The 22,369-nt window shown below is 43.7% G+C and overlaps 1 protein-coding gene and 1 long non-coding RNA gene across 5 annotated transcripts in view; one reads left to right on the plus strand and one right to left on the minus strand.

Annotated features, from left to right (window-relative positions):
* IMPG1 (interphotoreceptor matrix proteoglycan 1) overlaps positions 1 to 22,369 on the plus strand; it is a 74,676-nt gene that overhangs the window by 33,522 nt on the left and 18,785 nt on the right. For all 4 annotated transcript variants that reach the window (XM_082218275.1, XM_082218277.1, XM_082218278.1 and 1 more), the window contains exons 8-12: positions 3,554 to 3,612; positions 8,801 to 8,821; positions 11,765 to 12,012; positions 12,572 to 12,648; positions 14,607 to 14,946. In XM_082218275.1, the coding sequence (XP_082074401.1) occupies positions 3,554 to 3,612; positions 8,801 to 8,821; positions 11,765 to 12,012; positions 12,572 to 12,648; positions 14,607 to 14,946 (745 nt within the window). The remainder of the gene's footprint in view (positions 1 to 3,553; positions 3,613 to 8,800; positions 8,822 to 11,764; positions 12,013 to 12,571; positions 12,649 to 14,606; positions 14,947 to 22,369) is intronic.
* LOC309529947 lies at positions 8,625 to 10,860 on the minus strand. The gene is made up of 3 exons (XR_014218541.1): positions 10,763 to 10,860; positions 8,901 to 9,025; positions 8,625 to 8,794 (listed from the first exon to the last, which is right to left on the minus strand). It is a non-coding gene; the product is annotated as an uncharacterized lncRNA (long non-coding RNA).

A 22,369-nucleotide genomic window follows, 5' to 3' on the forward strand; every position in this document is an offset into this window, starting at 1 on the left:
AAATCTAAGAATGCAGTGGGCGATGCTAACCAAATACAATGCTCTCAGTTCTCTAGCTTTTGATGCAAAATGGATAGCGACAGATCTCATTATTCATGGCAAGGTCTGTAGCTACCCTGCCACCACTTCCATGACAAAGAGGGGGAAATTAACTGACATGTTCGCTGCATTGCCATTGCAGCACATATTCCAAGAATAAGGGGGTACCTCTTTTGACTGTTGAACAAAACAGTGGTTCTCCTGCCCACTTGGCAGATAGGCTGCTCCCTTTCCCCTGATCCAGCCCATCATGAGAAGGAGAGGAATGGCCATGCATGGACAGAACATCTAAGTACAACCACTGTTCTTAAGTCAAAATTGCACAGTTGGGTATTGTATTTTTCCAGGAGGTTGACCAAGTGTTTTTTGACCTTCATTTTTGGATTACATACACTTAGGCAGTTTTGGGGTGTGTGGGGTAATTGAAGGATAGGCAGGTCTGCCAGGTCAATGGGGAGTGCACTTGCTGTCCTCCATGTGATGGACCAGGTCAGGGGAGTGGTTTCATCCAATCCAGCTCAAAGACAGCCAGCATTTCAAGTAGTTATAAGCACCTCTGGTAAGTTACCATTTGATCATCAGTCTGTGTTCCTGATGGTCAGTAATCCTGAAGGTCTATTTATGGTGGACTATAAATACAAAAAAGAAGATGATTGGGCATGTATAGTATATGTACCACAGTGTTTAACACAAAATATTAACCAAGAAATGGCAACCAAGATAATAATAATAATAATAATAATAATAATAATAATAATGGCCCATAATCAATCTAAGCTTCCCATGGGAAAATGAAGCTTAGCAAATGTTTACTTTACTTGCTTCAGTATGGGAGGATTCTTTCGGATAGCCATAAAGTTATTAACTTATACCCGAAAAGCCTTCTGTGATTTGTGTTTTCAAGATCCTGTAGTATGTTTGTAAAGAGCTGCCGCTGTAGTACTGGTTTTGCTTGGAAAGAGAAGCACTATTTATATATTTATTCTTTTTATTTCCGCAATTTATATACACTGTAGTCTCTAGGTCAATAAAGATACAAAAGAAATAAGTTAGATAAAGTAGGTTACAATTAACCACAACATCAGAAAAGCTTACAGTCATACCTCCACTTATGTATCCCTCCACTTATGTAAACTTTGGGATACGTAAGCCACAAACCCAGAAGTCTATTTCCGGGTTTTTGCCACACGCACATGTGCAGAAGCACTCTACCACCACACGTGTGTGCGCAGAAGCAGTCCCTCCAGTTGCGGAAACCTAGGGATCCAACCAGAGTTCCAGAATGGATCTCGTCTGCAATTGGAGGTACCACTGTACTTTAAATACCTGCTGAAATAAAAAGGTCTTCTCCAAGTGCCAGAAATTCAAAAGGGAGGAGACCTCTCTCAGCCAGGAGGAAGGTCCACAGAGTCCACAGAGTTTAGGTATTGAATGGGTACCTCAAAATCAGGCATTCAAGATACCCACCTAAGAAGCTAGTGCCAACTTACCTGGAACACAAATATGCAGTCACATGTGGGGTAAATAGAATAAAATAAATAAGGAAGGAGTATTGCAAAGGCAGCCTCATCGTCATCAAGCTCCTTCCGAGGTCCACATTGGAGCAGGGAACTCACGGCCAGTCCTCAGAGCCCTACTCCTCTTCTTTGATGTTAATGTTGGTCACTTGCCCTCACCTAGCTTTCAAGGGCAAGAATATGGAAGAGCGCCCACTGCCTGCTTTGCCCTCTGTGCAGCAGTAGTGTGCATTTGGCCCAGAAGGAGAGCGGAAGACAATGGGCTGTGTTGAGCGTAGCAAGGAATCTGGCCGACTCAATAAGAGTGATGTCAGAAAGGCAACGTAGCCATTCTCTGTCATTGTTCCCTCCTCCCCATTACTGTCAGCACAGCTTTGACACAACCTGATCTACTGAAACAAAGTACCTAATAATTTTTCTGTCATTTGTATTATGCACAGTATCATCCAAGGGCTAATTAGGTAGCAACAGCAATAGCCGCTTCCTGAGCAAGTGGGCTAGGATGGATCATTAGGCTGCATTATAAGCCGGTGGATTTAGGAGAAGGCCATTAGATTGGTTGGCTCACTTGGGTGGGCTTTTATTTCTCTGCATCATCCATGTATGAGGTTCAGCCATTATCTCCTGCATCCCACTTTATAGTGTCTCCATATATACCCATCACTTAGTCACTGGAAATAAACTGCCTTATGTCATTTATCAGGTGTAGGAAGTGATTGTTGTGTAACACAGTGGAAGCCTTTTCTAATGATGATTTGTGGATGTAGGAAGTTGGTCATTCATGAACTAAAGAAGTGTTTTGCTTCAAACCTGTGGTTAAATTCTTTTATGGGATTTAACTGCCACAAGTGCAGGGAGAGGTGGGACACAAGTATTATAAATGAATGCCAGGAAGGCACACCCACCCACTGCCTACTGTTAGGTGGTGCAGTGGCGTAGCGTGGGGAGTGCAGGGGGGGCCGGCCGCACCAGGCGCAACATCTGGGGGTTAGGGTTAGGGGGCGCAAATCCACGGGTTAGGGGGCGCAAATCCATGGGTTAGGGGGCGCAAATTACTTGCCTTGCCCCGGGTGCTGACAACCCACGCTACGCCACTGAGGTGGTGTGAAACAACCACCCGGGTAACAGATTATTGGCAGTAGAGGGGTGTTGGGAGGACTGAACAGCATGCGCCATGTATCCTGCACACACACCCTGGCTAGCCTTTTGCTTCTCTTGGCTAGCCTTTCAGTGGTGAACAGTGTTCTGCCAGCAGTGGTGAAATCAGATTTCATTGTCATTCCAGGTAACGGGGAGAGGACACCCTATTGCCCATTGCCTCTGGCAGCAAAATGCCTTGATCTTAGGTCTCAAAGCTTAGGTCATATGGTTTCCCAGCTTATATCACAATGTGGTAACCAACTTAGATTTATTACCGAGTGTACTCTAAACAGCTTTACCGAAACCGGGCTCCCTGATAAAGTGAGCCACCATGATGCATTTGTTTGCAAAGACATGTTCCTACCTCATTCGCTTTATGTGTTTAAGGATGCATCAAAAACCATAAAGTGACTAAAGAGGCTGATAGTGGAGTTTGGTGTTCTGCACATGCTGAGAGGAAGTCAAACTCTCATATTGCTTCATGTAAACTGGAGCAAATCCTGGCCCTGGAAACCAAGGCCCTGGGCTTAAACAATGCCCTCTGTAACCTTATTGCAACCACCAATACAAATAATGCATACAGGCTCACTAGGTGAGAAAAGCTGCAACGTTGCAGGGCTTTGTCCATTAATCTAAACAGTATCTCAGCATGTCCAAGTTAAAATGCTTAATTAAGGTCTCCACTAACCATGCAACGAAAGCAAATTCCCCAATGGTCTTTCTAAATTCCAAAGTTCTGTTTTACAAATGCTAGAATAGGCTCTGCTGGGAGTAAATGCTTATTTAGCTAACATCTGTTAGTTCCCCTGACAGAAGAATGAACATATAATTAACTTTTTTCCCTCTCTCTTTAATAGATGCAAAAGATATTTGAGAAACTTGCAGGATTCAAAGAAATCCGTGTATTAGGATTTAGGTAAGTGATAACGTTATTCACTTTCTAGTTAGGGGTAAGTATTCCCTTCTCACTAAGGAAGCAAATAAGGCATTTTATTCTAGGAAACATTTTGTTGTACGTTAGCATTTCAGAATCTTCTAATCAGTTTTCTCTGTGATCTGTAGCTTTGTTCTGTGTTTATTTGGCTTTGGGGAATTTTTCTGAATGTTGCTGTGTGTCCTTTTATTATTCTCTGGGGACCAGATTCAATTCATCCATTCTGCTAGCAGAAGCCAGTGCAAGGACTCCTGCTAGCACACAATGGGACTCTCCCCCAGTTTCCCCCCCTCCATGCCTCTCCCTCTGGAGAAGCCCTGGGACAGCAGTCGGGGGTGGGGCGGAGAGGAGGGGAGATGGTTCTGATGGAGAACAGAAATGCTTGCACTGATGGAACAATCTCCTTAGCAGTGTGTTGAACTCCACTCTATGTAAACAGTTTAGCAATTTATTTTTTAAGTGGTATAATTTTTAGTGATTTCAATCAGTTTTGAAAGCCGGTAGAGAGGTTAGTTTAGACAAAAGTATTTCTAAATTGGCACTTCAAGACAGTATGAGACTGTAGACCCTGCCAATGCCTCTTCCTCTGTCACCTCCCTTCTCCTCTCCTCTATCTGTTGCTCCACCTTTCCTAAAGCGATAGGCAGGAAGCTCCAAATTGTAGGTGCTACCGTACTATAAGATCAAAGGGAATATAATAATAATAATAATAATAATAATAATAATAATAATAATAATAATTTATTATTTGTACCCCGCCCATCTGGCTGGGTTTCCCCAGCCACTCTGGGCGGCTTCCACAGAAACCCAAAAAACACTAAAATATCATACATTAAAAGCTTCCCTGAATAGGGCCGCCTTAAGATGTCTTCTGAATGTCAGGTAGTTGTCCATCACCTTGACATCCGATGGGAGGGCATTCCACAGGGCGGGCGCCACCACCGAAAAGGCCCTCTGCCTGGTTCCCTGTAGCTTCGCTTCTCGCAATGAGGGAACCGCCAGAAGGCCCTCGGCGCTGGACCTCAGTGTCCGGGCAGAACGATGGGGGTGGAGACGCTCCTTCAGGTATACTGGGCCGAAGCCGTTTAGGGCTTTAAAGGTCAACACCAGCACTTTGAATTGTGCTCGGAAACGTACTGGGAGCCAATGTAGGTCTTTCAAGACCGGTGTTATGTGGTCTCGGCGGCCGCCCCCAGTCACCAGTCTAGCTGCCGCATTCTGGATTAGCTGTAGTTTCCGAGTCACCTTCAAAGGTAGCCCCACGTAGAGCGCATTGCAGTAGTCCAAGCGGGAGATAACTAGAGCATGCACCACTCTGGCCAGACAGTCAGCGGGCAGGTAGGGTCTCAGCCTGCGTACCAGGTGGAGTTGGTAGACAGCTGCCCTGGATACAGAATTGACCTGCGCCTCCATGGACAGCTGTGAGTCCAAAATGACTCCCAGGCTACGCACCTGGTCCTTCAGGGGCACAGTTACCCTATTCAGGACCAGGGAGTCCTCCACACCAGCCCGCCCCCTGTCCCCCAAAAACAGTACTTCTGTCTTGTCAGGATTCAACTTCAATCCATTAGCCGCCATCCATCCTCCAACCGCCTCCAGGCACTCACACAGGACCTTCACCGCCTTCACTGGTTCTGATTTGAAAGAAAGGTAGAGCTGGGTATCATCTGCATATTGATGAACACCCAGTCCAAACCCCCTGATGATCTCTCCCAGCGGCTTCATATAGATGTTAAAAAGCATGGGGGAGAGGACGGAACCCTGAGGCACCCCACAAGTGAGGGCCCAAGGGTCTGAACACTCATCCCCCACCACCACTTTCTGAACACGGCCCAGGAGAAAGGAGCGAAACCACTGTATAACAGTGCCCCCAGCTCCCAACCCCTCTAGACGGTCCAGAAGGATGTTATGGTCGATTGTATCAAAGGCCGCTGAGAGATCCAGCAGAACTAGGAAACAACTCTCACCTTTGTCCCTAGCTCGCCGGAGATCATCAACCAGTGCGACCAAGGCAGTTTCAGTCCCATGATGAGGCCTGAACCCTGATTGGAAGGGATCCAAATGGTCCGCATCCTCCAGGCGTGCCTGGAGTTGTTCAGCAACCACACGCTCAATCACCTTGCCCAAGAATGGAAGATTTGAGACTGGGCGATAGTTGGCCATACTGGCCGGGTCTAAAGATGGTTTTTTAAGAAGCGGTTTAATGACCGCCTCTTTCAGCGGATCTGGGAATGTTCCCTCACAGAGAGAAGCATTCACCACCCCGCAGAGCCCATCGCCCAGCCCTTCCCGGCTTGCTTTTATAAGCCAGGATGGGCAAGGATCAAGGAGACAGGTGGTTGGTTTCACGCGTCCAAGCAGCCTGTCCACATCCTCGGGGGTAACGGATTGAAATTGATTCCATGCAACTTGACCAGACAGGGCTCTAGCACTCTCCCGCCCCAGCCCTGCTCCCACGGTGGTGTCTAGCTCCTTCCGAATATGAGTGATTTTATCTGCAAAAAACTTTGCAAAATCGTTGCAGGAGATCTTGGGGTCTTTACAAGGCCCCGGTGGTAAAGGTGGTTCCGTTAAATTGCGGACCACCTGAAAGAGTCTCCTGCTACTATTTTCTGCAGATGCAATAGAGGCGGTGAAGAAAGTCTTCTTCGCCATCGCTATCGCCACTTGGTAGGCTCGACGTTGAGCTCTAACCTGTGTCCGGTCAGATTCGGAGTGAGTTTTCTGCCACCGACGCTCTAGCCGTCTCAGCGATTGTTTCATCGCCCTCAGCTCCGAAGAAAACCACGGGGCTGTCCGGGCTCCATGCAATCGGAGAGGGCGCTTCGGAGCCAGACAGTCGATAGCCCTGGTTAACTCCGCATTCCAGCGGGCCACCAGGGAATCAGCTGAAAGGCCATCAACATGGGATAAAGCATCCCCTACCACTCTCTGGAAACCATTTGGATCCATTAAGTGGCGGGGGCGGACCATCCGAATTGGTCCCACCTCCCTGCAGAGGGGAAGGGTCGCGGAGAAGTCCAGTTGCACCAGGAAGTGATCTGACCATGGCACTTCTTTGGTTTCATTTTTACTTAGTGTCAGATCACCCACGTCGCTAGAGGTGAATACCAGGTCTAAGGCATGTCCATGACTATGAGTTGGGCCCAACTTATTCAGGGACAGCCCCATGGAGGCCATGCTTTCCACGAAGTCCCGAGCGGCCCCTTGTAAGGTCGTGTCGGCATGGATGTTAAAATCCCCTAGGACAACCAAACTAGGTGTCTCCAGGAGAACATCCGCCACGACCTGAAGCAGCTCGGACAGTGTTTTCTTACATACAGCAGAAAAGAAAGTCCCTGGGGACATTAGGTTATTACTCACGTTCTTTACATTCCAAATAAGTGGTCCCACAACTACAGGTTTGTTTGCAGCGCACTGAAATTTTCAGGGATCCCAAGGGACAGCAAGAGCTCATGTGGTGGTGCAGACAGTGATTCTACTTGGGTGGAGGCTGACATGTGAGGAAGCCCCAGCAGAACTAGGTCAACATCCTATTCAAGCATGAGTAATGCAGGCGGTTGGCCTCTATTATTGTCTCCATCTTTATGCATTTAGGTTTTCAGGTTTTGTTTTTTTATACATCCTAGTTAATTCATGACTATGGTGAGATTTCAGCTGGGGACATCCCAGCTTGTGCTCTTCGCCACTACAGTACTGTCTACCTGTGATGCTGTAGGTGATGTTAGTTTACAACTCCCATCAGTCCTGAGGATGAGCCAGGCTGGCTGGGGCTCGTGAAGTCCAACAACTTTTGGGGGACTACAGGTTCCCCACCCCATTCTACCATAACATCCATCTTGACCAGTGGTTCTTAACCTGTGGGTCCCCAGATGTTGTTGGACTACAACTCCCATCATCCCTGAGCTCTGGCCTTGCTAGCTAGGGATGATGGGAGTTGTAGTCCAATAACATCTGGGGACCCACAGGTTGAGAACCGCTGATCTAGACCCTTTCCATGCCTTGAAGAAAGCTTTCTATCATCCCCCCCCCCGGTGCTGATGTTTTTATCAATATGATACTAGTGTGTTATCCCACACCTACATTTTGACCAGATGTGGGGAACCTCTGGCTTCAGATGTTGTTGAACAACAACTCCCTACACCCCTGGCTATTAGTCATGCTTGCTAGGGCTGATGGGAGTTGTACTTAATAATAATAATAATAATAATAATAGTAATAATAATAATAATAATAATAATAATAATAATAATAATATGATGATGATGATGATGATGATGTTATACCCTGCCCATCTGGTTGGGTTTCCAGCAGAGACAAATATTTTTGACAAAACTTCACAGCACATCACCACCAGAAATAAAGATCAGTTATACAAGGATTAAAGATATCCAGCTGCATATGGAAAAGAAGCCTCCATATATATCATTCACTTACCTGGCAAATTTAATATATAAATGTTGGGAAATAGCTAGTTTAGAAGCTGGACCTACACAAAGATTCTTTCTATTTACCTCTGAACATTAAGCAGTGCTAGAAATGGAGTCTTGACTTTCATGATTACCTCTGAGAGAAAAAGTAGTCTTTGTTTTGGTGCCTTCCCTTCTTGTACATCTCAAGCTAGGAGAAAGAAAGCTGTTCTGGGAGAGCCACATGGGTGTGCGGGGGCAGCTAAGGAGCTCCATATTTGGCATGGAAGATATGTCAGACAAACAAAGAGAGGACAGTATTACAAAGTGTCATGGCAGGACATGGCCTCAAGAAGTGTGCATAGTCAGAATGATAATTAGGTCAGGTTACTGAGGCCCGGATTTGGACAAGAGCCAAACAAAGTCAATCCCAGCTTCTTCGTTGCCACGGGAAAGGTACAGATTAGCACCCGATGAATTGCAATTAGTGACCTGGGGAGGGGAGGGGAAATGGATGGAAAGAGAGGGGAAAGCTGAAGAGCTTTCTTTTACTCCAGGAAGGGAAAGAGAAAAGGAGCACTCACGTTTTGTGAAGAAAGGAATTTTAATGATGGAAATCACTTGCCCTGGCAAATAACAAAGAGGAAAGATGCAGAGTATATTACTAACCGCAAGTTAATATGTTTGTATGCTTTAATGTTCTTCTTTCTTTTCCTTTGAAATATTTCCATCTGTCCTGCCTTCGTGTGCTGGAACTGAAGACAGAAGAAGGAAAAAGATGGGTAATTTTCCCGCACTTTTTTATATAAAAAAACAACAGCACATGATATGATATGCATAGTAATGTCAACGTGAAATTACCTAGTTTTAAGATACAGAATCTGTAAGAAACATGTAGGCTTGGCTGACTTTAGGCCACTTTAGCCTAAGCCATTATGCAGCATAGGCAGACAAAGACTGACGCAAACAGCAGAAAATTCCTCCATCTACAACATAAAATAGACAAGGGAAATGTTTTTGCTTTTCTGTTCTGCTGAGAAGACCAGATTCCTTTTCCCCACCCCCCTCTCGATAGGGTCATCGTCCTATCACAGAGCTACTGTAACTGCCACCTTGCGTGTAGGAGAAGGAAGCGATAGTGCTAGCACAGTAAATTAAATGCATTTATACATGGCTTTAGAAAATGATAAGAAGCAAACTTATTCTCAGGCTCTCTTTATGTATCTTGGAAGTGCTGATGGGAGGTCAGTTATCATCTGACTCACAATAGGAAGTTGTCTGAGGTGTAGGTTTTTCAGAACCCCTTAGGTGCCTACCAAGTAACTATTGATTTTCAATGTATGATACAAGTCTAAAATATTTTTGCAACCTATTCCCTACCCCACCCTCCCATTGAGGAGATTTGCCACAGAGTAGAATATGGAAAACACAATTCAGTGTCTCCCCCTCCCTTCAGATGTTTGCCATTGCAGAGCAGTTTTAAGCAAGTTTAGTCCATAACTATTTGTTGTTCCTTTTCCATTCAGAAAAGTGAAGATTGATATCCTGATCCTAAACATTTGTACTGTTAATTGTCTGTGAGGTTGATGTAACATTATTGAAGCACTGACATGCTGACACTTGCAGTGTGGTGAAGTGGTTAAGAGCGGTGGACTCGTAATCTGGGGAACCGAGTTTGCGTCTCCGCTCCTCCACATGGGCTAGTCACACTTCTCTCAGCCCCACTCACCTCACAGAGTTTTTGTTGTGGTGGAGGAAGGGAAAGGAGATTGTTAGCCGCTTTTGAGACTCCTTCAGGTAGTGATAAAGCGGGATATAAAATCCAAACTCCTCTTCTTCTTCTTTCCTTAAGGAGTCATGTTCCCTTATCCTGGAATCCTTTATCCTAGAACAAACCAGCTCTTTCAGGTCTGCTTGTGATTACTCAGAGGTGAAGAAAAGGCACATTAATCTGCTTCATATGACGTATTAAATTATAGTCAAATTTGCTGTGGTTTAATATGAATGACACTTTACTCCTCCCCCACTTCTGCTGCACTGCCAAGGAACAAACCATGATCTGACTTGTCATGCCACCTGAGCTTGGTCTCATGTTTTATTTCCCTCAAACAAACCATGAGTGGCAAACTAAGAACAAACCTTGGCTTCCGCTTGTGGTTTGTTCAGAGAGAAACAAACCACAAGTCCAGGTTTGGACAACAAGGCAAGCCATACCATGATTTGTTTCCTAGCAGGAGCAAGGGAAGAGTGAAGCACTGCTTGTTCACATTAAACTGTGGTTTATTTTAACTATGGTTTAGTGCGGCATGTGAACCAGGCCTCTGAGTACATAGTCACTCCTTTTTTATTTGATGTGACTCCTAACACAGAACAGGTCTTTTATGGCACTTTTATTTATGTGCCCTGTTCCTCCTAAGCATTCCTGTACTGTTCCAGCAAGAAGGGTAGAAATACAACTGCTTTTGTTTGACTGTTCAGCAACTACTCCTAGGGACTTACCCAATTAGTGCTATAGTCAACGTTACCTTTAGTACACGGCATGATATGGTTGCCACAGGTACTGAATGTGGGAGGCTGCCTTGTTGTCTGGAATGTGCCTTTTTGCTGGGATATGATAACACCAAATTATAGGCGTTGAGGTGACCTAGCACTGGAAGAGCTATGTTTTTGATGCTACATGCACGCGCGCACAAACCTATATCATATAGTGAGTTATGACTTACATGAACACTTCTGCACTTGACAGATTAGGAATGCAGGAACATAGGAAAGTGCCTTTTACTGAGAAGTCAGGCCATTGGCTATCTACTTCAGCATTATGGCAGTAGCTCTCCAGGGTTTCCCCACCGTACCTGGAGATGCTGCAAACAGAATCTGGAACCTTCCGTATGCAAATAATATGCTCTAGTCTAGCAGTCACCTACAACCCTTCCTTATAGTTTCAAACAGGGAGTGTCCAGGCTCCAGCTATCTCTTTTACGCATTTTAAACTGCTTAGAAAAGGCACCTTACCCCCATGGGTTGAGTGGGATTATTTTTATCCAGCACTAGTTATATAATAAGTGCTGTTCAGTAGCTGGCCATGCCATGTGTGCCACCCTGCAGTACAATTAGAAAAGCAAGGGATGTGCTTGGAGAAGAATATTGCTATTTGAATGCTGAGGAAATGTAGTCATTCTGTTTAGGAGAAGCAAAGTTCATTTATTATGCTAAATGGGATTTTAAGCATCTTCCCCTTCACAAACACCTACCTGCATGCCTCAATCCAAACTAGGAAGGATGGGAAATCTAGTTTTTATATTTTGCATCGTTGATTGTGTTGGATTGTGGATTAAATGTTATTTTCCCTTGCTGATATTTTAATGTGTTGGTTGCCTGGAGAAGGCATTTCAATAATTTAGCCAAGTTGACCTTTACATGACTGGAGTGAGTCATATCTCAAGAGCTCCTGTTAACTCGCATCAGTGGCAATATCTCCTAACCCATCTCAGTCACCATAAAAGCAGTGTCACTAGGTTTTAACTAGTGAAGAGGGCTGGGTGACCGAGGGAAGTTGTGACTCATTGCTACTAACTTAGATTAACAAGCTAGCCAGTGAAATCAATCACCTAATGACAAGCAGGTCTTCCATGTCCTCCTCTATTACTAAACCAATTTCAGTGAAATATGAACTTGGCACAGGTAAAAGCATTTATCATACACTTAGTTTCCTCCCACACCCAAAGGTCAAGCAGCACAGTAGCTCGGTATGTTATCAACTTTGAGAGAGAGGAGTCCGAAGTTAAAGGTCCTGCGGATGACATCTCAACTATCAGCTCCAACAAGATTGAAAACGAAAAAGGTTCTATTAGTACGGAGGGCGAGATACCAGCAACTAAACCGAGAGTGACAGACCTTCAGCAGATGGTTGCCATGGCACTACAGGAAGATAAGTCACTGTCCATGGATCTTGGGACACTTCAGTTTGCTGACGGTCAGTCAATCAGATTTTCCTCTTTGTGAACTAGGGATCCAGTTGAAAATGACCCTGCGCTGTGCATCATTGAGTCCCTCTGAGGTTGCAGAGATCCAGTAAAATGAATAAATATATGTAGGAATGCAGCAAATGGATTTGAACAGCACATATATTGCACAAGCGTACCACATTTGTCAGCGAGCTAGAATTAACTGGTGCTTTGAGCCAAATAGACACTCAGTAGTAAACCCAGACCTGTTGCTGTGTAATGGGAACAATGGCCTTGCAGTGTGAACATCCTGAACAATCTGAGTTCATACTGCTCTTTCCCATTAGTTAATTTAGAGAGAAAGCTCAGTTCTCTGGAGTAAGCAGCATCTTTAAAATTTAAATTCATATTGAATGACCAACTCTCTCCCCCCCCCAGCTCTGTAATTGTATTTGTCATGTGACATTACTCAAGTTTACAGCATAGCACCTTATATAACATTTTGCACACTTTGATCAGTAAGCATGCTTCTTGTCATTTATGCAGATTTACTGAAAAAATTCCCTTTGCATTTGTCTCATTTTGCAGAAACCATTAGGCCATCAAGTGACGTAGATAATGATATCCAATCCATGGTAACCGATGGTGTCGCTGGACCCGGGTTGGTGAGTAAATTTTCCTGCCTTTGTTCCTTAAGGTAAGATATATACCAGGAACCCAATAAAATCATTGCAAAATAAAACTTTGTGAATATGAGTAGCATCCAACAGACCCAGGCTGCTATTATATCTTCTCTGTCAAATACAACTCCTTCTGCTTCACGCAATTTTCGTCCCCCTCCCCCCGCCATGTGTTCACATCCTATGAAACCCTAGTGCTGGAGTGAACTTTTCAACACTGTTGTTTTTAAGGCAAAGTTTCCAACACTCGGCCTCTTGCCCTCCCGATCCCCCGCATAAACTCCTATTTTGTGAACTTGTATATTTTATTCCATTGGTGGCTACTAAACTTTGTTTGCTAAACCAAAACAGAGCTCATCTGCCCTAGTTTTAAAAACTAGCAAAGGAGGGAGAGCCAAGAGGTTCCTGCCCCTTCTACCATTTATCTCAGAGCAAATCTATGTCCCCCATGGTGGGAGGAGGCAACAGATACTAAAAACAAAATCTGGAGCATGCATGACTTGTGGCACCAAAAAACAAAATGTGTTTATTGCATATTGTTTATTTATTGATCATGTGAAAATGTCATATAGCAGGAGTGACCTACCTGTGACCCTCCATATGTTGTTGGGCTCCTACTCCCATCAGGCCCCACCAGCATGGTCAATGATGATGGGAGGCATGGTCCAACAATATCTGGAGGGCCGCAAATTAGCCACAATATCTGTGGTTTCAATGATATGTTGGATCCAGGAAAGAAGAAGGTGGCCTGTTACAGATGGGGTTGACTCCTCTTGAAGGATCAGATCTGTAGTCTGGGGGTACTCCTTGATTTGACCTTGTCACTGAAGGCCCAAGTGGTATGTGGTATGGAGTGCCTTTCTCCAGTTGGGGCTGTTTCACCAGTTATGACCATTCTTGAATAGGGAATGGCTTGGCCATAGTGATCCATGCTCTAGTAAACCTCCTGTTTGGAGCACTGCAGTTTACTCTGTGTAGTATTGTCCTTGAAGATGGACCTATTATGAAGTAACAGTTCAGCCTTAAATGCCTTAAGACCCAGTTACCTGAAAGATGGTGTCTTCCCCATATTGTCCTGCCTTTGATGTTGGCTGTGGAGGCTCTTCTGGTACTGCCAATGTCAACTGAGAACAAACAATGAATGTTTATTGTTTGTTTACAGATAGTTGCCTTGGTGATACTATCTTGTGTCTATTGCAGTAGTCATTGTATCACCACCCTGTTCATTGTTTTAGTGTTAACTGAGGCCAGGATATCTATGACCCTCTCCTATAGACAGACCCACCAAGGGCCTTCTCAGCAATAGCACCCTGGGCTATGGAATATTCTCTCCCCTGAAGTCTAGCTAGCACCTACTCTGTCAGTTTTCTAGTGCCAGATGAAGGCAGTTCTCTTCCTTCAGAGTATTTTGAATATTTGTGAGAGGACAGGTGAACGTGTTAATGTTACGTTTATATATTTATATTGTTATGAGCCACTCCAGGATCATATGTGACAAGTAGTGTAATAATAAACTCTATAAATAAAAATACATACATGTTTGCGCGCACATATGTACACCGTTGTAAAATATTTTCTGGAGTGTACCTGTATACATTACACCAGAGTTTCCCAAACTTGGGTCTCCAGGTGTTTTTGGACTACAGTTCCCATCATCCCTGACTATTGATCCTGCTAGCTAGGGATGATGGGAGTTGTAGTCCAACAACAGCTGGAGACACAAGTGTGGGAAACCTGCATTACACAGAGGCAACCCCTGGTTTGCAGTGCAGTTTATAGAAACCAGAACAAATCAAGTTTCTGTAATGTACACTTAAATCATAATAGACAAGCACTTAGCAACCTTAATGTGTGAAATGGCCTTCCATGGACCACAGTTAAGTGTCATAGCAATTGTTCCTCTCTTCAGGTTTTCTTCATCCTCTCTTTCTTCTCTTTGCTAGACCTCTGAAGTACCACTGGTTTATGCAAGTCCAGCAACAGTTAATGACATTGAGGATACAAACCTCATTCTAGATTACCCAATGCCCACAGTGCCTTTCAATGCCTTGGATAGTACTGGGGTTCCTCTCAGACCAGGAGATCCTGATTCACCTCCTCCAGCAGATCAATCAGCCAGCAATGATTTAAGCCCAGCCTTTTCTGAGATGCCGACTGAACAGTTATTCACACCCGCAACATTTACTGCTGGTATCTTTCAGGAGGTTAGCGATGAGGAGAGTGAAGATGAGAAGATGAAAGACCAGATCCCCAGCACAGACTCAACAATCCTCTCAGAGCAAGGTAAGCTATTTAGTACCTTTCCAGTACAGGAGATCCTGTGTTCATACCATGTGTTGACAGTAAGCAGATAATGGCATTATATGTAAAATGTGCATTTACTGTTGCCGAAAGGCTTGCATTTCCCTTCCAGACATCTTTAATGAACTGTGCTTATAATAATGTTTAGCATGTATCTACTGCATGTCAAGTGTTCAGTGGTACTCACATACATTATCTCAGTTAATATTACAACACTCTGGTAAGGTGAGCAAGAATTATCTTCCCTATACTGCAGGTGAAGTGAGTGGGAAAGCTGAGGCTGAGAGAAAGCAGCCACATGTTGATGTCACACTGCACTGTAGTTTAGTGCAGCATGAATGGACCTGGCCCCCTCCAGACAGATCTATACAGGGCAAACCATTCTGATAACCCAGTCGGAAACAGTTTAGGGCTTTAGGCAAGTACAAAAGCCTTAAACTTGGAATGGCAGTAGCGTATTGGCAGCCAATGCGGTTCTTTAAAAAACGGTTTTTAATTTTTTTCATTAAGCTTCCTTAGTCAGCAGCCTAAGCACTGTATTCTGCATTAGCTGCAGCTTCCGTACCAATCTTAAAGGTTGCACCTCTTAGAACGCATCACAGTAGCCCAGTCCTGATTTTACCAAGACAGTGTGGCATGGTTAGTGTGACCCAAGAGCAGTCAACACCAGTCGAAGGTGGTAAAAGGTGCCATTCCCACCACCTGGGCATTCTGCACACCTGCTCCTTCAGGCATAGTGCAGCATTATAAGTTGCCTGCGAGACTTGGAGCCTCCATCTTATTGGCATTTAAAGGTAAAGGGTAAAGGGACCCCTGACCATTAGGTCCTGTCGTGGCCGACTCTGGGATTGCGGCGCTCATCTCGCTTTATTGGCCGAGGGAGCCTGTGTACAGCTTCTGGGTCATGTGGCCAGCATGACTAAGCCGCTTTTGGTGAACCAGAGCAGCGCACGGAAACGCTGTTTACCTTCCCGCTGGAGCGGTACCTATTTACCTACTTGCACTTTGACGTGCTTTCAAACTTCTAGGTTGGCAGGAGCAGAGACTGAGCAACGGGAGCTCACCCCGTCGCGGGGATTCGAACCGCCGACCTTCTGATCGTCAAGTCCTAGGCTCTGTGGTTTAACCCACAGTGCCACCTGCATCCCATTATTGGCCCATTATTTAACTGGAGCTTATTAGCTCTCATCCCATTTGCCACTACATCCAGGCATTGATCCATCACTTTCATAACCGAGATGTGATTCAGATGTAACATAGAAATAGAAGCAGCATCACAGCTGGGGAAGGGAGGTTGGGACAGTGGGCAACCAGCAGCCGCCCAGCCAGGCTGCCAGGTGATGTGGGACCTGCCTCTTTTCAGTGTGTTATTTTCATGATCTTGATGTTCTCTGCAGTTGCATTCATAGGCATGTTAATTGTCCCAAAATATAACTTCGGAAATGAAATACCTCAGCGTGGTTTGCACAAGTTAGCATTCTTTTATTCTGCAAATCATCTCTTTGGTGGTCTGCATTCTGTAGCCTTCCAGGGTACTCTGGCACCCTGGGTCTGGAGCCTTTGCCTGAATGCACTGTAGGATTTTCAAAGTCTCAGCTGGGATCTGCAAAGCAGTTCCATTTTTCTTCTTTCACATTGCTGTCACTCTCAATTTAATGGGGCTCCAGGTTTGCTGGAATCATCATGAGGTGCATGAAAAATGCACACGCGTCACTGGGATCCTATAAATTCTCAGCATCTCAGAGCAGAGTGGCCAGTTCATGGCAGCAAGGAAGTGTTAAGATGCTGAATGTGAGGCAGCCTTTCTTGGCATACATCTGGCAGTTTGTTGGGAGTCAAGATTATCACTGTCCCTTTCAGAATAAGGTTTACGAGGGCAAGGTAAGAAACTTGGCTTCCCAGGAAGCTCATTGTTCACACAAGAGAAAGTGATCCAAGGTGTTTTCTGTTAGGGCTTGTGACAAAATACTCAGACAGGCAGTGATGAAATGGAAGTTATACACTCGGGGGGTATGAAGGGATTTGCTGTAACTCATTCAGCTGACGGCAAAGTGACAGCAATTCCCAGTCTGCTTCCACATGTGTGATACATTAGCTGCATTTCCCTTATCTGGCTTTCTGGTTTGCAGCAGCTAACAGGGTACTCTGAAATGCTTTCCACAGGCAACAGAGGAAAAAAATAACTGTGCCAACAAGCTTAAAACTATCATATCTTGGTTTATTAAGCTGAGATTGTCAAAGGGCTTCTGTCCCCTTTACCCAAGCCATAGTTAAATCTGAGAGCTTTTAATAAACCGTAGTTTCCCAGTTTTGGAATGTTCCAAGATAATAAACCAACTTCAGTTTGTAGTTTAGTATCCTGGATTGTTCCAAAACTAATAATCCTAGTTTCGGATGGAACAGGAAACTGGTTAGTTAGATGCCTCATTGTTTACTCATGGCTCACAACAGAGGCAGTTTAAGGGCAGAGCAACCAGTTGGGTCGCACTGGTCACCATGCTGCTTGGGGCGCCATGATGATGCTGTAGAATGGAGCATGAGAGGCGGGGTGGGCACTGGATTTTATCAGCGCACAGGGTGCCACTGAAATTTGAGAGCTCCAAGTCTGCCATTGCTCGCAGCAAAGGGGCAACAGGTTCGTGTATATCTTTAAGCTGACGTATGATCGTTCAAATGTCATATTGTATGCCTCTGCACTGTGGACCTTAAAAGGAATGCGTAACCTCTCTTCTGTCGATTTGAAACTGACCATGTTTTGTGTTGAAATTGCTTTGATGATTACCGATGGTGAGTTTAGCCGACACCTGCAGCAATCTGTTTGCTGACATCGTAAAGACTAAAACTGCATAGTCCAAATGATAGAGAGTATCGTGGCTTTTTCCACTTTATTGGCAGGGGCTGCTACTTGGCATGAGCTGTTGGAGCACCTGGATATACCTGTAACACCAATCATTCCACCATCTTCTCTCCTTCGTGTAGCGTTTTGTAACAAAATGAAGCTGCATTTTCTGGGCAGCTCAGTGTGTTGTAGGCACGCTTCTACATGAACTAACTGGGGGGAAATACTTGAAAACAAAGAGCTGTTTAAATAAGGGAAACTATCAGTTCTCATTTGATTTCCAAGTACATGGAGGCAGTTTATTCATGCAAAGGGGCCCGTCTCAGCGCTTACAGAATGTTGAACAGATCAAAACAAATATGGTTTTCTTTCAGACATCGTGGACACAGCCTGCAGGCAAATGCAGCTTTCGTCTCCATCTCATTAGTTTGTAGACGTTGTCACAAATCTGTCTCATGTTCCAGATTGCTGGATTTTAGACAAATCCTTTGTTTGTTTTTTAGTGGGCTGACAGGTATTAGTGCTTTTAGTTCCTTAACCAAAGTAGCAGAAGGGAATTATTCATTTCAGAAATGATTTGAAACAAACATTATGCTAAATAACTTGCTCCTATTCTATTCTGATCTAGGAGTAGCCTTACCATGAACTGATGGGAAGTAATTTTCTCAGCAACAGATTCCAGCTGGAGATGCCCCTTTGGTTCCTCCAAACTTCATATTTTGATCTTTTTTAAAAAAATAAATAAATTAATGACTAAAGTGGGCCCAAGATGGAGCAGACACTTAAGCTGAATACACTGGCATAGCCATGATGGTGTGATTTTACCTTATGAAAACTATTCCCCCTCTAGGGACCTAGTGTTATTTGCTGAGACAAAGGGCAATATTGTCATCCATTCTAAATAAATACAAGGGAAGGTAAACAGTGCAGGACAACAGAATCCAGCTCTCAGATTATGTGGAAAGAAGATAAAGTCACAGGGCGTTTGAACATCGTGGGCCCCCAAAAAGTGAATTTTGCGGGCTAGAGTGTGTGAGGTTATCACCCAAAATGGCCACCACAATCTCCTGCAAAAAAAATCCAAGTTGTCCCATTTTTACCAGGGCCCTTGGCAGGTATGTGAAGTACATTCATGCTTAAGTTACCACTGGAGAAGTGTGCCACTGTTTGTGGATGTAAGTGCGAAAGTGTCCGAAATGACATGAGCCACAGGACCTTTTAAAAATTCTTTTGGATGAGCAAGCCTTGTCAGGTAAGAACTCTGATTTCATTATCCTTACTTTTAGTTCTTACAAATTCTGTTTGATCACAAACTGACAAAGTCATTGTTAACGTTTTCATCAGGAGCACTATCTACTGTCTGCCAATATCATTTCCTACTATAGATGTGTTGAGAATGATCTGGCTGAAGTCAATGCTTTGAAGATAGAAAAAGTAAGTCCAGCTATGTACCTTTTATGAGAATTACATGAAGTTTTGATGAATATAAGGCTTTCTGTTTCCACATCCAGATGGATAGATGATGATAGATGATATATAGATAGATAGATAGATAGATAGATAGATAGATAGATAGAGATAGATGATATAGATATAGATAGATATAGATATAGATATAGATATAGATATAGATATAGATATAGATATAGATATAGATATAGATATAGATATAGATATAGATATAGATATAGATAGATATTTTTTGTGTGTATGCTGCTTTAAGTTTAGAAAGCTTTTCAGCCCTGGGAGTTGAAACTCTGAAAGCAATATTAGATTGTATGTGCAATGGTTATTTTGGGGGTTTGGGAGAAGCAACATGCAATTTCAGCAGCAGCACAGGGTATTGTAATAAAGACACTGATCTTGATGTTTTCAGACAGCTCATATTTCTATGTTCAAACATCCATATTTTTTGTCAGTTTTTTTTTTTTAAGTCAGTCATTATTCTGTAGTTATTGTTTTCTGCAAAAGGACTGCTGTACAGATACATTTCAAGAATACGTTCACAACTTTCAGGTTAGATATAAACTTTCCTTCAATAACACATTGCTGCTTTCATCTTCATCCAAGATTCAGCCCAGCTATTTTCCCGAAAAGCACTGTGCAGTTCTATGCATGCTTACTTGGAATTTAGTCCTGCTGAGTTCAGTGAGGCTTCTTATTGCCAAGTAAGTATGCAGACAATTGCAGCAGCATCATGCTTGACTATGGGCCAAAGTTGCACATTTTCTTCCACACAAATTGCTTTTTAAAATGTTCATTCAAAGGAACTCTGGTTCAGGATGTTCCCAACATGTGAAAGGGTGGGAGAAACAATTGGAATTTCAAATCAAGATCCTTCATAGCCAGTCATCCTTTATAGGTTATGCCTTAAATCCAACCTTAAAATGTACTTCAAACACACCAATATGTGCCAGGGCTAATGTGCCTTAGGTATTGAGAAATAACAAACAGTTTTAGTCCACCTAATTGAAGAGAAACAGGCATTACAGTTGAACCAGTAGGATTGGTGTTCTTCAGTTTCTAATTTTCTGCTTGCTTTTTTCTTTTCTCTTTTAGGAATTTTGGCTTATTCTTTCACGTGTTTTGTGCCTTGTAGACTCCTGTCATTGCTCCATCCAATAAACGCTGATACCATAGAGCTACGTTTCCGGGTATTAAATTAACCTGTGAAAGGGTTTGCCATAATGTTCAATATGTCATATAGCAAATGAGAAACAAAGGGTTTAAGCATCCTATTTAAGATTTGATTTGGAATCACGTCTCCATTTATAGAGAACATGCATTGTATTGTTGCACACCACTCCAGTCTCCAAGCAATGCGAGATTCCAGGGGTTCCAGGTGTTTAACCAGGCTCCGTGTTTGCTTTGGGGAATGAGGCACAGCAGAGACTGTGCTGTCTTTATGATATATCATTTATTTACATACATACACAACCTGAACCTGGAGGGGTTCACAGCACTAACACTCCAAGAAGGTCTTGCTTCTCCCATAGGCGCAGCCTTGGATCCAAACAGACTTAAGACATCATGCTCATGCTCTCCAGCTTGCTGACTTTAACAGCCTGACACCTTTTTGTCCTCCCAGGTCACATCACAGCCAGCTATAAAAACTCTCCTTCAAACTTCTAACTAACTCTGAGTTGAGGGAGTGCCCCCTCATCTGGCATAGAGCCCCCTGTCTTTGGTTTCCTAATCACTCATTGTCTTCCTTTTGTTCTCCTAATGGCTTGTCTCCCAGACGACTACCTCATCAGGAAACCGGTCTGGCTTATATTTTAACATTTGCTGAATCCAGGGGTTCAGTGTCTGGCACCCAGAAACTCATAACAGCGGGGAGCCTGAAGCTCATAACACAGGGGATTCTGGCACCCACAAACTCATAACAATGTACTGAGCTTGTCAAAATATAATTTTAAAGTGTCACCAAATAGTATGCTTACACAAACAAGCAGAGTTATTTTAGTTCTTTACACTTCTTTCTTTTACCTTCTGTAGATAGCTTTTTGGCCCCCTTGCGACCTCTCTCATTTTGAAAAATGTTAAGTATGCTGAGAATCAGGCACTCCCTCATTTTGAAAAATGTTAAGTATGCTGAGAATCAGGCACTCCCTGCATTTGATTACTATTTTTTGGTAGTGTTTTGGAGCAAAGGTCATATTTTTGTTGCCACAAGTAGCTTTCCATCAAAATGCTCTGCAACTGCTAAATGTATATGTAGCAGCAAGGTGTAATCTGAAAGCCAGTGACAAACAGTACAGTGGTACCTCGGGGTAAGTACTTAATTCATTCCGGAGGTCTGTTCTTAACCTGAAACTGTTCTTAACCTGAAGCACCACTTTAGCTAATGAGGCCCCCTGCTGCCGCTGCGCCACCAGGGCACAATTTCTGTTCTCATCCTGAAGCAAAGTTCTTAACCCGAGGTGCATGGTTCAATTTAGCAAAAGTTGTTCACTGGCTTCTAAATTCTCATTCTAAGATCTTCCTAGATCATTTCCTTCAGGACTCAGCTGCTTAGGGCTAAGTTACCCTGACCCCCTGTGACATCAGAGCAGCTAAGCCAGAGGGTACACAAATCTTTCAGAAATATTTAACTTGAGGCTGTATTTTAAAATATACTGTCCCTGTTCTTCCAGCAACACTATGTCTGCATGCTGAAGTGCATGCTGTTGGTAGAAGCTGAGAGAGAGAAAAGGGTTAGACATCGTACATGAATGTAAGAATCCATCCACAGTTCTTCAGTATGCATACCTACTTGCTGCTTACGTATTTCATTTTCGGTCTTTCTAGAAATATAATTGAAATGTTCTTTTGGGTACAGGATTCCAGTGTTAACAGCTTTTACCTGGAAATTTACCTATAGATTCTAAATCAAATGAATAATATTCTGCCCTGAGAGTTCTGTCCAAACAGTTAGGTGTGCTTGAACTTGTTTAAATTAGTGGACTCAGTCCTTTTTTCCCCTAGAAAAACTGGTGCCGGTACTCACCATGCAAGGGAGGGCTATCGGACACTGCCAGAGCATCATGTCTCTGTCCCTAAGCTGGGGAGAAACTTCTCTGGCTT

This window comes from Podarcis vaucheri (genome assembly GCF_965113315.1).
Source record: "Podarcis vaucheri genome assembly, chromosome: 3".
NCBI lineage: Eukaryota > Metazoa > Chordata > Lepidosauria > Squamata > Lacertidae > Podarcis > Podarcis vaucheri.